Raw genomic sequence first — 20,752 nt, 5'->3', positions numbered from 1 at the left:
CCAAAAAATTGAGAGAACAAAGGAGTATAATTTACATATCTATCTTTAAAATCATTGAGTTTATGTCTCTACTAAAGTTAAGTCTGATGGGTCAAATTCATATGTCTACAATTAATGCAAGATTACCTTATGAAAATTATGGTGTTAAATCTTCATTAAGAAAGTGAAATGAAAAATTGTAGATAATCATTCTAATAATGTAGAGAAATGATGCCAAAGAAAGAATTAGGAAGTAGTAGGGGGGTATGAGAAAAAGACAGGGAGACAAAGAAGGAGAAAAAGAGGAGAAGCCCACAGAGACAGAGCAGGGCAGATACTGGGAGAAAAACAAGGAGGGAGGAAGGGATTGGTATTTATGTGTCAAATTCAAATAGGAAACTGAAAATTTTAGGAACATTCCTAAAAATATTATATTTCTTTACTTGGAGAAACAGATACTGAATTATTTTAGGGGAAAAATTGTGAAGATGTTTATTAGGACTTATTTATTGTAAATATACAATACTTTTTAGAAATACTACTTTTTATATTTTGACAATGAACAAACTGAATTTTTAAGCAGCATATACATTGTGTAGCCAACTGAAGGCTAGCTGAACTGAAATACTATAACCAAGGATTTACAGAAGAGGCCACATGGACACTGGTAGAACAGCAGAGATATGGAAAGGACTGGACCCCGAACCCAAGAGTGATGCCTGAGAAACCAGAGGAATATTGTGGCTGCAAAATTCCCTTTTCCCAGGAAGATGGAGTCTCAACCCCACCCAGTGATCCCCAACTCAGAGCAACAGAGATAGGAAGAGGAGTCCACATAGCATCTGGTGGTGAAAATCACTGAAGATTTAGTGTACCTGGGAGACCCCGATGCCACCTTCCCAGGGATGAGCATTCCTCTTACAGCACCAGCCTGGGAGTACACTGCCCTGTCCCTGACTGCTGGTAAGGCCATTGGCCATACTTGGGTCCTGTGAAAGGGTCTGCTAGTTACACCCAGGAGTGACATTTGGGGCTCCCTTTTTCTGGGGAGGCCCTTGGCAGAGATTCAGACAGTGACTAAATTGTGTGTCCCTACACCCTAATGATGAATCAATGGGCTGGCCCTGTCCTGCTGAATTTAGCCTGGCAAAGGGACCAGAGTGTCAAGCTGAGCTGGGACATTTGAAGTGTCTCCAAGGGAATTTTTGTCTAAGAGCCAGACAGGAGGGTGCTGGGCTGTGTGACTCTGTCATGGCTGTCAGAGATTTTAACACCCTGTGGTTATAAATGGATAGATCTTTCAGACAAAAAAGTCAACAAAGTAAAAGCGACCGTAAACAACACACTGGATCAAATGGATTTTATTTGATATTTACAGAATATTTCATCCCAAAACAGCAGTATATATATTTCATTTTTAATGCACATGGAACATCCTCAAAGATAGACCACATGCTAGGACACAAAACAAGTCTTAAGAAATTCAAGAAGATTGAAATCATATCAAGCACCTTCTCAGACCACAATGATATGAAACTAAAAATGAACTATATATAATAAAAAACTAAAAAATATTCAAACACATGGAGGCTAAATAACATGCTATTAAACAATTAATGGAATAACAATGAGATTGAGGAAGAAATAAAAAATTAACTGGAAACAAGTAAAAATGAACACACAACAACTCAAAATCTATGGTCCGTAGTGAAAGTAGTACTGAGAGGGAAGTTCATAGCATTATAGACATACCTCATGAAGCAATAAAACCCAAAAAGAGGCAGTCTAACCGTACACCTAAAAGAACAACAACAACAAAAAAGAACAACAAACAAAGCCTAGAGGAAGTAGAAGGAAGGAAACAACAAAGATCAGAGCAGAAATAAATGACACAGAGACAAAAAAAATCAATAAAAGAAGGAGCTGGTTCTTTTCAAAGATAAACTAGATTGATGAACCTTTAATCAGATTCATCAAGAAAAAAAAGAGGAAGGAATCAAATAAATAAAACCATAAATTAGAGAAAAGAAGTTACAACTGACACTAAAAAAATACAAAGGATTGTAAAAAATGCTATGAACAACATTATGCCAACTAATTTGACATGTGGGAAAAATTAATTAACTCCTAGAAACATATAATATTCCAAACCTGAGTCAGGAAGAATTAGAGATTCTGAATACAGAGATTAAAACCACTGAAACTGAAGCAGTAATCAAAAAACTCCCAGCAAACAAAAGTCCTGAACTAGATGGCTTCACAGGTGAATTTTACCAACATTCAAAGAAGAACTAATACCTATCCTTATCAAACTATTCCAAAATATTCAAGAGAGAGAAGCTCATTTTATGAGGTCAGCATTATCTCAATTCCAAAACCAGATAAAAACACTACAAAACAAAGAAAATTATAGGCAAATATCTCTAATGAACACAGATGCTAAAATCCTCAACAAAATATTAGCAAACTAGATCTAGCAATACATTAAAAAGATCACACACCATGAAGGACTGAACAAAGTCTAAGGGACCTCTGTGACAACATAAAGTAAAACATCTGCATAATAAGGGTTCCTGAAGGAGAAGAGAATGAACAAGGAATAAATAACATGTTTAAAGAAATCATAGCTGAAAATTCCCTAAGTGGATGAAGGAAAGAGTCACACAAGTTTAAGAAGCAGAGTCCCATTAAAGAGTAACCCAAGGAGGCCTACACCAACACACATCATAATTAAAATGCCAAAGTTAAGAGACAAAGAAAGAATACTAAAAGCAGTACACCTGAAAGAGAAAGGCAGTTAATGACCTACAGAGGAGCCCTCATAAGAATGACATCTGACTTCTCAACAAACAACACTTGAGGCCAGAAGAGATTGGCAAGAAATATTCAAAATAATGCAAAACAAGAACCTACAGCCAAGACTACTTTATCCAGCAAGGTTACCATTTAAAATTGAAGGAGAAATAAAAAGCTTTCTAGACAAAAAAAGACTCAAGGAATTCATTACAACCAGACCATTATTGCAAGAAATGTTAAGGGGCCTGCTATAAAAAAAAGCAAAATATAAAAAAAATAGAAAAAGGATTGTACATGTAAAGGATAAAATTGCAATAAAAAGCACATATCAATAATAATCTTAAATATAAATGGATTAAATGCTCCAATCAAAAGACATAGGGTAGCTGCATAGATAAGAAAACAAGACCTGATATGCTCTCTACAAGAAAGACTCCTCAGAACAAAAGATACACATAGACTGAAAGTGAAGAAATAGAAAAAGTATTTCATGCATATAGAAATGGAAAAAAAAAAAAAAGCTAGGGTAGCAATATTTATAGCCGACAAAATAGCCTTTTAAAACAAAGGCGACAGTAAGGGATAAACAAGGTCACTACATAAAGATAAAGAGAGCAATCCAACAGGAGGTTATAATCATTGTAAATACTGTGTGCCTAATATAGGAGCACCGAAATATATAAAGCAGATTTTGATGGACATAAAGGGCAAGATTAATAGCAATACTATAATAGTAGGGGATTTTAAAACCCCACTAACATCAATGGATAGATCCTCCACACAGAAAACAACAAAAAAAACCCACCTTAAGTAACAAACTTGATCAACTGGATTTTATTGATATCTTTAGAACCTTTCACCCCAAAGCAGCAGAATATACATTCTTTTCAAGTGCTCATCATACATTCTCTAGGATAGATCACAGGTAAGGACACAAAACAAGTCTCAATAAATTTAAGAAGACTGAAATCATATCAAATATCTCTGATCACAATGACATGAAACTAGAAATCAACTGCAATAGAAAAACTGAAAAATATTCAAACACTTGGAGGCCAAAAAGCATGTTATTAAATAACAAATGGGTTAAAAATGAGATCAAGGAAGAAATAAAAAATTTCCTTGAAACAAATGAAAATAAACATACAACAACTCTAAATCTGTGGGACACAGCAACAGCAGTTCTGAGAGGGAAGTTCATAGCCTTACAGGCATACCTTAAGAAGCAAGAAAAAGCTCAAATTAAAACTTAACCCTGCATCTAAAGGAACTAGAAAAAGAACAACAAATAAAGCCCAGATGAAGTAGAAGAATGGAAATAATAAAGATCAGAGTGGAAATAATTGACATAAAGGCTAAAAAAACAAAAATACAAAAGATCAATGAAAGCAAGAGCTGGTTCTTTGAAAAGGTAAACAAAATTGACGAACCTTTAACCAGACTCATCAAGAAAAAAAGAGAGGACTCAAATAAAATTAGAAATGAAAATGGAGAAGTAACAACTGACACCGCAGAAATAAAAGGATTGTAAGAAAATACTATGAAGATCAATATGCCAAAAAATTGGACAACCTAGGCAAAATACATAAATTTCTAGAAACATACAATCTTCCAAAACTCAATCTGGAAGAATCAGAAAACCTAAACAAACTGATTACAACAAATGAAATTGAAACAGGTATCCAAAAACTCCCAGCAAACTAAAGTATAGGAACAGATGGCTTCACAGGTGAATTTTACCTAACATTCAAAGAAGAACTAACACTAATCCTTCTCAAGCGATTTCAAAATATTCAAGGAGGAAAGACTTCCAAGCACCTTTTATGAGGCAAGCATGATCCTCATTTTAAAAACCAAGTATAGACACTACAAAGAAAGAAAACTATAGGTCAATATCCCTGATGAACATAGATGCTAAAATTCTCAACAAAATATTAGCAAACTGGATCCAGCAATACATCCAAAAGATCATATATCATGATCAAGTGATTCTGGGGAGGCAAGGCTGGTACAATATTTGCAAATCAATATATGTGATTCATCACATAAACAAAAGGAAAGATAAAAATTACTTGATTATATAAATAGATGCAGAAAAAGTATTTGATAAAATCCAGCACCCATTTATGATCAAAACTCTCAGCAAAGTGGGAATACAGGGAACATACCTCAACATAATAAAAGCCATCTATGGAAAACTGACAGCCAACATCATACTTAATGGGCAAAAATTAAAAGCAATGCCCTTAAGATCAGGAACAAGGCAGGGGTGCCCCCTTTCACTACTCTTAATCAACATAGTTCTGGAAGTCCCTAGCCGCAGCAGTTAGACTAGAAGAAGAAATAAAAAGCATACAAATTGGAAAAGAATAAAAATATCATTATTTGGTGATGACATGATACTGTACATAGAAAACCCTAAAGTCTCAGTCAAAAATTACTAGACCTGATATATGAATTTGGCAAGGAGGCAGGCAGGACATAAAGTTAATATTCAGAGATCAGTGGCATTTTTATACACCAAAAATAAACTGTCAGAAAGAAAAATTAAGGAAACAATCCCCTTCACCATTGCAACAACAACAACAAAAAATTAAAGTACCTAGAAGTAAATTTAATCAAGGATGTAAAAGACTAGTACTTGGAAAATGATAAAACATTAACAAAAGAAATTAAGGAAGATACAAACAAGTAGAACCATACATTGTGTTCATGAATAGAAAGAATAAACATTATTAAAATGTCTATACTACCCAAAGCAATCTGTACATTCAATGTAATTCCTATTAAAATACCAATTATACTTCAAAGATATAGTACAAATATTCCAAATATTTACATAGAACCAAAGAAGAACGCAAATAGCCTCAGCAATCTTGAAAATGAAGACTAAACTGGGAGGCATCACATTTCCTGATATCAAGTTATACTACAACACCATTGTAGGCAAAACAGCTTGCTACTTGAATAAGAACAGGCATACATATCAATGGAACAGAACAGAGAACCCAGAAATAAACTCACACCTTTATGGTCAAATGTTATTTGACAAAGGAGAGAAGATCATACAACGAAATAAAGACAGTCTCTTTCACAAATGGTGTTGGGAAAATTGGACAGCTACATGCAGAAAAAAAAAATGGAACTAGACCACCAACTTACACCATTCATAACAATAAACTCAAAATGGATAAAAGATTTAAATGTAAGTCGTGAAACCATAAACATTTTGAAAGAAAAGCAGTAAACTCTCCAATGTTCCTTGTAGCCATATTTTTGTGGATATAGCTCCACCAGCAAGTGAAATAAAGGGCAAAATAAACAAATGGGATTATATCAAACTAAAAAGCTTTTGTACAGCAAAAGACACCATTACAAAATAAAAAAGCAACCCACACAATGGGAGAACATATTCGCCAATACATCTAATAAAGGGTTAATAACCAAAATTTATAAAGAACTTCTAAAGCTCAACACCAGAAAGGTAAATAGTCCAATTTAATAATGGGTAAAGGAACAGAATAGACACTTCTCCAAGGAGGACATACAAATGGCCAATAGGCATATGAAAAAATGTTCAACATCACTAATCATCAGAGAAATGCAAATTAAAACCACAATGAGATACCACCTCACACCTGTCAGAATGGTGCTGATTAACAAATCAACACACAATAAGTGCTAGTGAGGATGTGGAGAAAAGGGAACCCTCCTGCACTGCTGGTGGGAATGCAGACTTGTGCAGCCACTGTGGAAAACAGTATGATATTTCCTAAAAAATAAAAATGAAACTGCCTTTTGACCCATATATCCCACTTTTAGGACTATATCCTAAGAATAACAAAACACTGATTCAAAATAAGATATGCACCCCCATGTTTATTCTAGTATTGTTTACAATAGCCAAGATGTGGAAACAGCCCAAGTGTCCATCAGTGGACGAGTGGATTAAAAAGTAGTGGTACATATACACAATGGAATACTACATGGCTGTGAAGAAAAGAAAGCAAGCTTACCTTTGGATGATGGACCTGGAGATTATTATGCTAAGTGAAATAAGCCAGGCAGAGAAAAAAAATATATCATATGATCTTATATATATGAGGAATCTAATGAACAAGGTGAACTGAGGAATGGAACAGAGGAAGAGACAGGGTCACAGGGTGCAGAGGGACAGCTGTCAGAGGGAAGGGGGATGAGGGAATGAGATCAGAGAAGGTGAAGGGATTGATAAAATTATATATACATAACACATAGATACAGATAACAGGACAGTAAATCCCAGAGGGGAGTGGGGGAGGGAGTTGGAGGGGAGCAAAGGGAGTATAATAGGGGACAAAAGGGTGGGGGATGAGGGCGTTATATTGAGTGAGACACTTGAATCCATGTTAACAAAATAATTTAAAATTAATATAACACACACAGAAAGATCATACACCATAATCAAGTGGGATTTATTGCAGGGATTCAAGGTTGGTACAAAATCGGCAAATCAATAAATGTGATAAAAATTAAGTAAGCATATCAATAGATGAAGAAAAAGCATTTGATAAAATCAGCACCCATTCATGATTAAAAAAAAACTGCCAACAAATTGGAAATAGAAGGATTATACCTCAATATAATAAAGGCCAGATATGACAAATCGACAGCCAACATCATATTTAATGAACAAAAACCAAAGGTGTTTCCCTTAAGATTAGGTACAAGACAGGGATATCCACTTTTACCACTCTTATTCAACATTGTACTGGAAGTCTTAGCCATAGAAATCTGACAAGAAATAAAAGATATCAACATCGGAAAGGAGGAAGTAAAGCTATCATTTACATAGAACACCCTAAAGACTTTGCCAAAAACTGCTTGATCTAATAAACTAATTTGTCAATGTAGCAGTATACAAAATTAATACTCAGAAGTCAGTGGCATTCTTATACACCAATAATGAACTATCAAAAAGAGATATTAAGGAAACGGAAACAATCTCATTTACTATTACAACAAAAAAATAAATAAATAAGGTACTTAGGATGAAATTTAACCAAGGAGATAAGAGACTTGTAGTAAAAAAATTATAGGACATTGAAGAAAAAAACTGAGGAAGATACAATAAATGAAGAAATATACTATGTTCATTGATTGGAAGAATTAACATCATTAAATATTCATACTACCTAAAGCAATCTATAGGTTCAAGAGAATTCTTATTAAAATACCAGTGGCATATCTCACAGATCTAGAACAAATATTTCAAAAATGTATATGGAACCAAAAAATACCCCAGAGAGTCTCAGCCATTTTGAGAAAGGATAATAAAAGTCGGAGGTATCACAATACCTGATATCACACTATAATACGAAACCATTGTAACCAAAACAGTCTGACATAAGAACAGGCATATATCAATGGAATAGAACAGAGAGCCTAGAAATACACCCCACTTTTGTGGGGTCAACTAATATTTGACAAAGGAGGCAAGAGCACTCAATGGAGTAAAAACAGTTTCTTCAATATATAGTGCTGAGAAAATTGGACAGGTACATGCAAAAAAAAAAAAAAAAAAAGTGAAACTAGACCACCAACTTACACCTTACACCATATACAGGAATGACCTCAAAATAAATAGACTAAAATGAAAATTGCAAATCAAAAAAATCCTAAAAGAAAGCATGGGTGGTAAAACCTTAGACATCTCTCATAGCAGTTATTGTTGCCACTATATATTCCTGGGCAAGGGAAACAAAGAAAAAAATAAACAAATGGAACTACATCAAAGTAAAAAGCTTTTGCACAGCAAAAGGAACCATCAACAAACTAAAAATAGAACTCACTGAATGGGAAATTATATTTGCCAATGATACATCTGATAAGGGGTTAGCTTCCAAAACATATCAAGAATTTATGCAACTCAACCCCAGGAGGACAAACAATCCAATTAAAAATGGACAAAGGACCTAAATAGACATTTCTTCAAAGAGGACATATAGAGGCCAACACACATATGAAAAAATGCTCAGCATCACTAATTAAGAGATGCAAATTAAAAGCACATTAAGATATCACTTCATACCTGCCAGGATGGCTGTCATGAAAAAAATCAACGAACAAGTGTTGGTGAAGATGTGGAGAAAAGAGAACTCTCGTGCACTGCTGGTGGGAATGCAGACTCAGGCAGCCACTGTGGAAAACAGTATGAGGTTTCCTCAAAAAATCAAAAATGGAACTGCCTTTTGAACTAGCAATCCCATTTTCGTGATTATATCCTAAGAATCCTGAAACAGCAATTCAAAAGGATATATGTAACATTATGTTCATTGCAGAGTTATTGACAATAGCCAAGATTTGGAAACAGACCAAGTGACCATCAGTAGATGACTGAATAAAAAAAGCTGTGGTACATTTACACAATGGAATACCATGCAGCTGTTAAAAAGAGAAGAAAATCTTATCTTTTGCCACAGCATGGATGGACCTGGAGACTGTTATGATAAGTGAAATAAGCCAGTCGGAGAAAGACAAATGCCATATGATCTCATTTATATGTGGAATCTAATGAACAAAATAAACTGACAAACATGATAGGCACAGAAGCATTAAAAGGAAGGAAAGAAGGAAGGAAGGGAGGGAAGGAGGGAGGGAAGGAGCAAACAGGCATGGACACAGGAAACATAATGACAGCTGTCAGAGTGGAGGGAAGTTGCCAAACTGAATGAGAGAAGGTGAAGGTATTTAGCCAGAAAACATATTTACATAACACATAACAACAGTGTGGTGAAAGGCAGAAGGAAAGGTAAGCAGGGCTAGTGATAATGGTGAATAAAGAACAGAAATTAGGTTCATTAAGTTAAATTATACACACAGTTATAAAACACACACACACACACACACACACACACATATATATTTTTTTAAACGAGAAGAGGGGAGATAGAGAGATAGACTCCCACATGCACCTTGACTAGGATCCACCTGACAACCCCCATCTGGGGGCGATGCTCAGACCAGCTGAGCTATCCTCAGATCCTGGGGCCGACTTTAGAACCAATCAAGCCACTGGCTACGAGAGAGGAAGAGAGAGAGAAAGGGGAGAGGGAAGGAGGAGAAACAGATGGTCACTTCCCATGTGTGCCCTGACCAGGAATCAAACCTAGGACATCTGCATGATGGCCGAGGCTCTATCCACTGAGCAAACCAGCCAGGGCCACATTATATTTTGTCTTTAGAAGTAAGCAGTTTCGTTCATACACTCCTGTCTCATGAAATTCTCACTCCTAACCCATGAACCTTGTAATTTCTGCTTCGTGTTCCTCTGGCGCATATAGGGAGTTACTTTGCAGATGAATTCCCAGGAACACAGAATACTCGAATCCCAAAAATAAGATCAAGGGTGCCCAGTTTATCACTCCACTGACACAAAGAATAGCTAGAGGACATTTCGGCACACCGGACCTCCCTGCTTCCTGCTCCCTGCCGCTGACTAAAATTTAGTAGATTACTAACCTACCTAAGGTATATGATGTCCGAGCAACTGAGATTGTTATGACAGTTTTTCGACGTTAGTTCACTGTCTTCTTGGATTGCAGCAATTTGAAATAAAGGACGTCCTTATATCTACTCGGTCCTTCTCTCGAGGAATTGGCTGAAGGGTGACGGACAATGAGAATCCTGGCTTGTTCCAGTAACACAGGTGGAGATGGGCAAAGTGGAGGAAAATGAGGATGGAAAGAGACTTTGCTTGGGGCAATGGCGCACGATGCAGAATGCAGATGTTTTATTGAGTTGGTTCACTTGAAACCTGAATGGTTTTGCAAACCAGTGTCATCCCAATAAACTCAATAAAAAGTAAATTAATTAAGATGAAATAAAACAAAAAATTCACTTCCTTATTCACACCAGCCATATTTCAAATGGTAGTGCCACATGAGACTGGGATTACCATATTGGACAGCACAGAAATATATCATTTCTATCACTGTAGCAAGTTCTAAAAGATAGTGCTATTCTAGGACATTATTAGCACAAATCAAAAGGTTAACTAAATATATGTGAGCTGCCCTGGCAAATACCCGATGTGATTAATATATCTAAGAGAAGATATAACTTACAAACCAAATCAAACTGGGTCTTCAACTATGCGTGCTATCAAATATCCTTAAAGTTTTAATTTACGTCATTACTGACACTACAATTAAACAAATAAAAATCTTAAATCAGAGTGATTAACTAAATTGCCCCAAGCAACTTTATTTGTAACTGCAGCAGAATATCAAGTTTTTTAAAATTTATATACTAATAATACCCAAAGTTCCAAGACTCCTATCTGTATAGAATCTAATATATGACCTTTGCACAGATATAATGTCCAATAAGTATTTGTTGCATCAGTGATGCAATTATGGAATGCAACATTGCAATGATGCAATGAATGAATGAATGAGCTATGAGGCAGAGCTTGCAGTAAAACAAACAAAAAAAATAGGAAAACATGACGAACAGTCTCTGAAGTAAGTGTGGCCATGGAACTGCTCAAGGTAAGCTGGAATTTCAACCAGCCATTCCTTATAAAACATGTGTTGCTTCCCTTATGCTTTTTATGGATCATTCTCTCTCCTATCTAATTAATGTTTATCTCTTTCAATTTTGTAACTTTTTAATGTATTTAACCATAAAGGATACCCTACTCACTCTTCCCCCCCTGCCCACTCCATTAAAATTTTTAAAAAAAAATTATTGACTGATTTTAGAGAGAGAAGAGGATCATCGATTTGTTGTTCCACTTATTTATGCATTCATTGATTGATTCTTGTACGCCTCCTAACCAGGGATTGAACCCACAACCTTGGTGCATTGGAACAATGCTTGCTCTAACAGAGTTATCCAGCCAGGACAGACCTACACCCCCATTTGAAACAAATCACCCATACTTGCTTCTAATTTCCCGGGACTCCTGGACCTCTTTTCATTCAGCATTTAGGCTTACATAATGGCTCTTTTTATCCCGTCCACAAAGACTTGCTCTTTGCTTCACTGCAGTTATTCTACAACTTCATTGAAGGAAATAAATTTAGTGTTGAGGTAGACTGCTGAATAGGATTTAAGGAATGATAGCTTCATTTTCAAATTTGTAAAATTTTGGACTGTGCTGACTGTTTAGTTTTCTTTAAAACTGAGAAGGTGAATGGCTTTTTCTAATAGTTTTCCTATGTTTAGCTTCTTCCTCCCCTCCCCACCCAAACAAAACAAACTTTTTCAGCAATGTTCATTACTTACAGGAGTTTCACTGACTCCAAAGATGTCTCTGACGTCCCTGACAGATTGCTTGTTCTTTTTTCTCATGGTTTGAGTATAAGTATTATATCTCTTTTTCACTGCAGCTGCTTGGGTTCGCGTCAACGTGGAGAGTAAGGCTTTGCCATCCTCCTCTTCATCACCAGAGATCAGGGTTGATAAACCCACATCTTGCAACCACTCTGCTTCAAGTTCTCCTTCTGTAAGATAACATGACCAAGAGAAGGTTAGAATATTCTCTGTCTGATTGAATGGCATGTATATATGCAAGCGTGTGCATATCAGTGAATAAGAAATACCAGAAAACAACAGATTAAGACTGTCTATTTTTCTAAATTATAAAAAAGGCCTATAAAAATAAATGAAAAGTCTGTATTGTATTTTTAAAATAAGTCACATTTAAAAGTATTTCCTAGTATAGTAAGGTTAATTGGCAGATTGAGAAAGGTATTTTTCCTTTCAGAGAGTTAAATATAAGCCATATCAGGACTATCAATTCAGAAAAGAATGAAATATAAATATTTAAGCTAAAGCCATATAGAAGAAGAAGGGTTTAATAGCACACCAAAGGGTTTTTGAATCACTCAAAGGAAGTTAAAATCCCAAGTCTACCATTTACTGGATGAATGACTTGGAAAAGCTTTAGGAAACCTCTTGTCCTCCATGTCCTCTTGGCAAATAGAGGTAATAACAACAAAATTATTAGGTGGCTGTTGGGGACCTAAATATAAATAGGGTGTTTTTACAATCTGGATATCCAGGGGACAGAGGTGCTGGGCCTAGCCCCCCACCTCACCTGCCCAGTTAATAAAGAGCTATACCTTGTCCCACCCATATTCTCCGGAAGAGGCTGAAAGCTAGTTTCTTATTGGTGTAAAGTTAGATCTAAATGATATGGTGGGGGTTGTGTTTGAGTTGTCTTGAAAACAATTGAATTGCTAATGGGCCATGTTTTTTTTCCCCCTGAATAAAGACGAATGTACTTCTGGGGGCCGCCATTGCATTGGCTTAGGAACAGTAGTGACTGTTTGCCATGTGGTCCTGCCGAATCCATATTTATGTATATATCTTTAATTCTCTGTGTTTTTAAAAGGTATTTAATTCCATACCTTTTCCCGTTCAAGGACCCCATAATAGACTCATCGTGGTTGAACCACAACAGGTGGCTATGAGGATGGTTTTATCAATGTAGTTATCACAGATAGCAAAATCCCCTAACAGAGTATATGTTCAATAGGTATTTGTTCTCTTACTTTTCTCCTTATTCTTAACATAAGGTAATCTTTCTGATTTTCAGAAGGTAGTTTAAAAATGTAAAATTCATCATAATAAAAATCTATTGCAATTGTAAATTCCAGGTACAGAAATGAAGAATTAAAAAATAACAACATCTTGTAACAGAAAGTGTACTGCGCATACAATTTTGAGAACTCTGCTAAACAGGCATTCCTGAATGAGGACTGTCTAAAGAGCAGATTAGACATTTATAAATAAACTGTGAAATGATCAGTCTAGGAGTCTTGGACTTCGCTTACATTATTGTATCACTGGTTTGTTAGCAAAACCTTCTAATATACTTCACAGGGCCAGTGTCTTAGCTGGGAAAATCTTTCATTTACTTTCTTGTTTTTATTGCTTGTTTGCTTTATAAACTGTCCCTTTAACAGAAAATGCAAAGGTGAATCTAGTTGTATCATTCTGTTCTAATGCACATCATTAGTAAGTTTGTTGGGAAACCATATTTAAAAAGGAATAAAATCTTCCAGGAAAGTAGAGTAGCCTGTATAGAAATGGCAGTCCTTTGTGTAACAATTATGAACTCTGAACTAAGTACACAAAAATAACTATGACAGGAACTGGAAAGGGCAGGAACTGAAAAAGAATAAAATTTTCATTAAAGGAAATACATTAGTAAGATTCATACTTATACAACTTTATAACTGTGGTCAGAAAACCAGTCTTACTTGTTTCAGAAGTCAGAAAATAGAGTATGGGTTGCCAGACAGCTGGAAAGTAAAAGGCATATCCTTGTTAAGAGAGAGCCACATAGGAAAGAGCTTCAAATCTTTGCATAAACTCTGACCTAATCCTTGACTAAATCTTAAACTCTTAAACTAAAAATATATATATGAGAGACACAAAGCATCCTACTGCTTCTGGCTAATAAGAAGGTCAATGTCCGGTTCCATATTTGTCACTGCTAGCCATAACAAGTGATATGACACACTTCCTGAGCCATGACACGTGCATACCGCAACACTGGAAGTAGTACTGTATGTGAGTGATGCTGCGCTTTGCGGTGCTGCCACATATAGTACCCCAGGAGCACAGGATGCATCCTGTACTCCTCTCACTGACCACCAATGAAAGAGGTGCCCCTTCCAGAAGTGAGGTGGGGGCTGGATAAATGGCCTCAGGGGGCCACATGTGGCCCGCGGGCCATAGTTTGGGGATCCCTGGCCTAAACAGACCCATAAACAGGGAGGAAATAGAAACAACTATTAAAAACCTCCCCAAAAATAAAAGTTCAGGACCAGACGGCTATACTAATGAATTCTATCAAACATTCAAAGAAGACTTGGTTCCTATTCTACTCAAAGTCTTCCAAAAACTTGAAGAAGAAGCAATACTGCCAAACACATTTTATGAGGCCAACATTACCCTCATACCAAAACCTGGCAAGGACAACACAAAAAAAGAAAACTACAGACCAATATCTCATACAGATGCTAAAATACTAAACAAAATACTAGCAAATCGAATACAACAACACATTAAAAAAATAATACATCATGATCGAGTGGGATTCATCCCAGAATCACAAGGATGGTTCAACATAGGTAAAACGGTTAATGTAATACACCATATCAACAAAACAAAGGACTAAAACCATATGATCCTATCAATAGATGCAGAAAAGGCATCTGATAAAATACAACACAATTTTATGTTTAAAACACTCAACAAAATGGGTATAGAAGAAAAATATCTCAACATAATAAAGGCCATTTATGATAAACCATCAGCTAACATCATATTAAATGACATAAAACTGAGGTCTTTTCCCCTAAAATCAGGATCAAGACAAGGTTGTCCACTCTCTCCACTTTTATGCAACATAGTGCTGGAAGTTCTAGCCAGAGCAATCAGACAAGAAAAAGAAATAAAAGGTATTCATATTGGAAAAGAAAAAGTAAAGGTTTCACTTTTTGCAGATGATATGATCCTATACATTGAAAACCCCAAAGACTCCACAAAAAGACTACTAGAAACAATAAACCAATACAGTAAAGTTGCAGGATACAAAATTAATATACAAAAGTCCATTGCCTTTCTATATGCCAACAATGAAACATCAGAAAACGAACTCAAAAAAATAATCCCCTTCAAGGTTGCAACAAAAAAAATACCTAGGAATAAGCATAACAAAGAAAGTAAAGGACCTATATAATGAAAACTACAAAGCATTGTTAAGGGAAATTGAAAAACATACAATGAAATGGATAACTATTCCTTGTTCCTGGATAGAAAGAATAAATACAGTCAAAATGACTATATTACCCAAAGCGATTTATAAATTTAATGCAATTCCCATATGATTTTTTAAAGAAATGGAACAAAAAATCATCAGATTTATATGGAACTAAAAAAAAAAACCCCAAATAGCCAAAGCAATCCTAAGAAAAAAGAATGAAGCTAGGGGCATTACAATAACTGGCTTAAAATTATATTATAGAGCCACGACAATTAATACAGCATGGTATTGGCAGAAAAAATAGACACTCAGACCAATGAAACAGAATCAAAAGCCCAGAAATAAAACCACATGTATGTGGTCAAATAATTTTTGATAAAGGGGACAACAACACACAATGGAGAAAAGGAGAAAAAAAAACAAAAAAGAAAAAAAGAAAAGAGAAAAAAAGGAAAAATCGAAAAAGAAAAGAAAGCCTCTTCAACAAATGGTACTGGGAAAACTGGAAAGGCACATGCAAAATAATGAAACTCAACTTTAGTTTGTCCCCTTATACTAAAATTAATTCAAAATGACCAAAGACCTAAATATAAGACCTGAAACAATAAATTACATAGTAGAAAACATAGGTACTAAACTCATGGACCTTGGTTATAAAGAGCACTTTATGAATTTGACTCCAAAGACAAGGGAAGTGAAGGCAAAGATTAATGAATGGGACTACATCAGACTAAGGTTTTACACAGCAAGAGAAACTGACAACAAAACATACAGACAGCCAACTAAATGGGAGAGGATATTTTCAAACAACAGCTCAGATAAGGGCCCAATATCCAAAATATACAAAGAACTCATAAAACTCAACAACAAACAATCTAATAAAAAATGGGAAGAGGACATGAACAGACACTTCTCCCAGGAAGAAATACAGATGGCCAACAGATATATGAAAAGATGCTCATCTTTATTAACTATTTGAGAAATGCAAATCAAAACTGCAATGAGATACCACCTCACACCTGTTAGATTAGCTATTATCAACAAGACAGGTAATAGCAAATGCTGGAGAGGCTGTGGAGAAAAAGGAACCCTCATACACTGTTGGTGGGAATGTAAAGTAGTACAACTATTATGGAAGAAAGTATGGTCGTTCCTCAAAAAATTAAAAATAGAGCTACCATATGACCCAGCAATCCCTCTACTGGGTTTATACCCTCAAAACTCAAAAACATTGCCATGTAAAGACACATGCAGCCCCATGTTCATTGCAGCATTGTTCACAGTGGCCAATACATGGAAACAACCAAAAGGCCCTTCAATAGATGACTGGATAAAGAAGATGTGGTACATATACACTATGGAATACTACTCAGCCATAAGAAATGATGACATCGGATCATTTACAACATGGATAGACCTTGATAACATTATACTGAGTGAAATAAGTAAATCAGAAAAAACTAAGAACTATATGATTCCATACATAGGTGGGACATAAAAAAGAGACTCAAGAGACACAGACAAGAGTGTGGTGGTTGGTGGGGGGAGGGGGAAGAGGGAGAGGGTGGGGGAGGGGAGGGGAAGGGAGGGGAGGGGCACACAGGAAACCAGATAGAAGGTGACTGAAGACAATTTGACTTTGGGTGATGGGTATGTAACATAATCAAATGTCAAAATAATATGGAGATGTTTTCTCTAAATATATGTACCTTGATTTATCAATGTCACCCCATTAAAATTAATAAAAGAAATTCTAAAAAAAAGAAGAAAGAAATAAAAGGACTAAAATATAAATTATATAACTAGAAATTAAAATATATAGTGATCCCTCATCTATTGTGGGAGTTAGCTTCCAGAACTGCCAGCGATAGGTGAAAATCTGCAAAGTAACGACCTTATATTTATTTCATTGTTTATGTATATTTTAAGGCTTTATAAACTCTCCTCCCACTCTTATAAACCTTTCTCACACTGTTATTAACCTTTCCTACACTCTTATAAACACTTCTTATGCTCTTAAACACTTTCTACACTCTTAAAGTTACATAATTTTAACAACATATAAAATTCTATATGGGCACTCAACAGTGAATATACAGTAATATTTTTAATATGTTAATTTAATTCATATTTTTATATGGTTTTCAATTTTTTAGGGTAGAAAATGCTTATTTTACTGCAAAAATAATTAAAATAATAAACGTATAAAAATACCTATAAACCACAAAATCCCGCAATAAAGCAAAAAATCTGCAATATAAAATTAGATATATACAATTTAAAAATCCGCGATACAGTGAGACCGTGAAAAGTGATCCACAATATGGCTAGGTACAACTGTATATTAAATAAAAACTTGCTAAAAGAATTAAGAACATATGACAAACCTTAAAATAAGGGGCCAGTAAACTTAAAATAATTAATAGAAATTATCCAATGTGAAAGACAAAAACTACTTTTTTGTGTGTGTTTGACAGAGACAGAGAGAGGGACAGATAGGAAGAGACAGGCAGGAAGGAAGAGAGATGAGAAGCATCAATTCTTTGCTGTGGCTCCTTAGTTGTTCATTGATTGCTTTCTCATTTGTGCCTTGACCAGGGGGCTATGGCAGAGCAAGTGACCCCTTGGGATTCAAGCTAGCGACACTTGGGTTCAGGTCAGTGACCATGGGATCATGTTTATGATTCCATGCTCAAGCCAGTGACCCCCGTGCTCAAGCTGGTGATCCAATGCTTAAGCTGGTGAGCCTGCGCCCAAGCTGGCGACCTCGAGGTTTCAAACCCAGGTCCTCTGCATCCCAGTCCGATGCTTTGTCCACTGCACTACCACTTGGTCAGGCAGAAGTATACTTTTAAACATTTAAAACATTCACCAGTGACCTTGGAAAATGTTAAGTCATGTAATATGTGTGTAGTTGAAATTTCAGAGAAGAGAGTGAGTAATAAAGAAAAAAGTATTTAAAGAAAAAATGTTCAAAAGTTTCCAAAATTTTCTAAAAAAACAATTAGTTCAGCCAGTAGATAAACACACACAAAAAAGTACACTTAGGTGTCTTAAAGTCAGACTGAAAGCCAAAGATAGAAGGAAAATTTGAATGCAGTCAGAGAAAGACAACACTTACATATAGGGGAAAACAATATGGACACATTGAGTCCTTATCAGAAACAATGCAGGTCAAAGGACAGTAAGGTAACCCCTTTAAATCCAAAAAGGAAAAACAGACAAAAAAAACACCCTGTCAAATAATAATTAGATATCCAGCAAAAACACCCCTCAAGAATGATAGTGAGCCTGACCTGTGGTGGTGCAGAGGATAAAGCGTCGACCTGGAAATGCTGAGGTCGCTGGTTTGAAACCCTGGGCTTACCTGGTCAAGGCACATATGGGAGTTGATGCTTCCAGCTCCTCCCCACCTTCTCTCTCTGTCTCTCTCTCCCTTTCTGTCTCTCTCTCTCCCTTTCTCTCTCCTCTCTAAAATGAATAAAATTTAAAAAAAAATGTAAGAATGAAAGTGGACTAAAGTCATTTTCAGGTGAATAAAACTCAAGAGGATTTATCACCAGCAGACTTGTTTTGTAAGATATACTAAAGAAAGCTCTTCTTAGGCTAAAGGGGAAAGACATGCGATGGATACTGGAAATATAAAAAAGTAGTAGCAATGTTAAATATTTAAATATCAATTTCTTTAAAAGACAAATAACCACTTTCTCTTCTGCATACATTTAGTCTTAAAGCCTAAAGCTATTACTCAGAGCAGAGCAAGGCAGGTAGGTATTTATGTAGGATCAGTCTAGGGTAACCTTCAGAACCGGAAACAAATTGAAAATGTTCAGGGGGATTGAGCAAATAAATATACATATAATATTTGAGATAATGGAAGGTAGTTTTAGTTTTGTCACTGTCTAAAAAGAAAATCACAGATATGATAAGGGAGAAAAGTACAATGAACCTAGTAGTATTAAGTTGAAATTGAAGGTATAGGGTGTAAACTCATATAATTCAATGTCTTTAATTATAGAAATAGAGATATAAATGTGTATATGTATGTATACAATATACATATTGTATAAATAGATATAAGTGCATATACATACACATGTGTGTAGACATGTGTGTATGTGTACATGTGTATTTGTATGTATTTATATATACACACATATATTTCTATATGTATATGAAAACATTCTTATGTGTATACTTACTAACTAAACTGCCTTCAGTCTTTCTTGGATGTCTTAGGTATTTACTTGTTGATAAAATGTACCTGGAGGAGATGACCTACATTTTTAACCCCAGGTAAGTAATCTCACTCTTTTAAAAACTAAAAACAATTATACTCTATTATTATGATCATTATTATTATTATTATTGCTTTATTTTTAAAATTCAATTTCTTCTATTTTTAAAAAATTTATTTCTGTGCTCAAACTTCTGTTTAGTTTTACTGAAAACTCTATACTTTATATGGCTTTTATTTTTGGGTAATACAAAAAAAATACATTCTCTAAATATATTAATAGAAGTCTATGCTTCAAAGTCAAAGATTTTTTTTCTTTAAAACTATACTAGCAATTTTTTTCCATCTCTCTCTTTCTCTTTTGGTGACTAGTAGTCAAGTATAAAGGTATAAAGGTCAAAAAAGTAATAATATTTAATCAGTTAGTGAATCAAACTGATAGGCACAGTATCCCTAAATAGTGATACGTAAGAGTTCAATTTGAATTTTGTTTACAGCCCTCTTTCAGTTCATGTCACCTTGAATAAAAGCCACCTTGAGCCAGTCCAGTAGACATAAATCAGTGGAAACAGGTGCTGATATGCTGAATTGTACTAAATTAAATTGTACAATTTAGTACAATTAGTAATTGTTCAATTACTAATGGGATGAGTTCTGCCTGCTGATAGAACAAGAGAGAGCTACAAAGACATATGTCAACACCCAGGAAAGGGAAGCTAGCACCTTACCATCCACAGGCTTGACCTCAGCCATTTGAGGAATCTGCTCCTCCTGGCCTCCCATGCTGTTCTCTTTAATGCTTTCTATTTCCCGCCAGAAATCCTCCATGGAGGCGCTGTCTACAGAGGCTTGGGAGTTGGAGCGGCTGAATGCAGGAGAATGGAGGGATTCATTGGAGAGCATCCTGTTAATTCTTCGGCAGCGGGGAATGGATTTTCTGCAGAAAGAATAATATCTGAGAATTAAAATGAGTGTCT

The 20,752-nt window shown here is 35.4% G+C and overlaps 1 protein-coding gene across 7 annotated transcripts in view; it reads right to left on the bottom strand.

The window, feature by feature from the left end:
- ARHGAP28 (Rho GTPase activating protein 28) overlaps window positions 1-20,752 on the bottom strand; it is a 214,088-nt gene that overhangs the window by 81,956 nt on the left and 111,380 nt on the right. For all 7 annotated transcript variants that reach the window (XM_066246985.1, XM_066246986.1, XM_066246987.1 and 4 more), the window contains 2 exons: window positions 20,504-20,712; window positions 12,046-12,263 (listed from right to left, as the gene is read on the bottom strand). In XM_066246985.1, the coding sequence (XP_066103082.1) occupies window positions 12,046-12,263; window positions 20,504-20,712 (427 nt within the window). The remainder of the gene's footprint in view (window positions 1-12,045; window positions 12,264-20,503; window positions 20,713-20,752) is intronic.

Source organism: Saccopteryx bilineata, chromosome 11 (genome assembly GCF_036850765.1).
Source record: "Saccopteryx bilineata isolate mSacBil1 chromosome 11, mSacBil1_pri_phased_curated, whole genome shotgun sequence".
In the NCBI taxonomy this organism is placed as follows: Eukaryota; Metazoa; Chordata; class Mammalia; order Chiroptera; family Emballonuridae; genus Saccopteryx; species Saccopteryx bilineata.
Note: the sequence above shows the minus strand (reverse complement) of the source record. Positions and strands in the feature narration are given on the sequence as shown.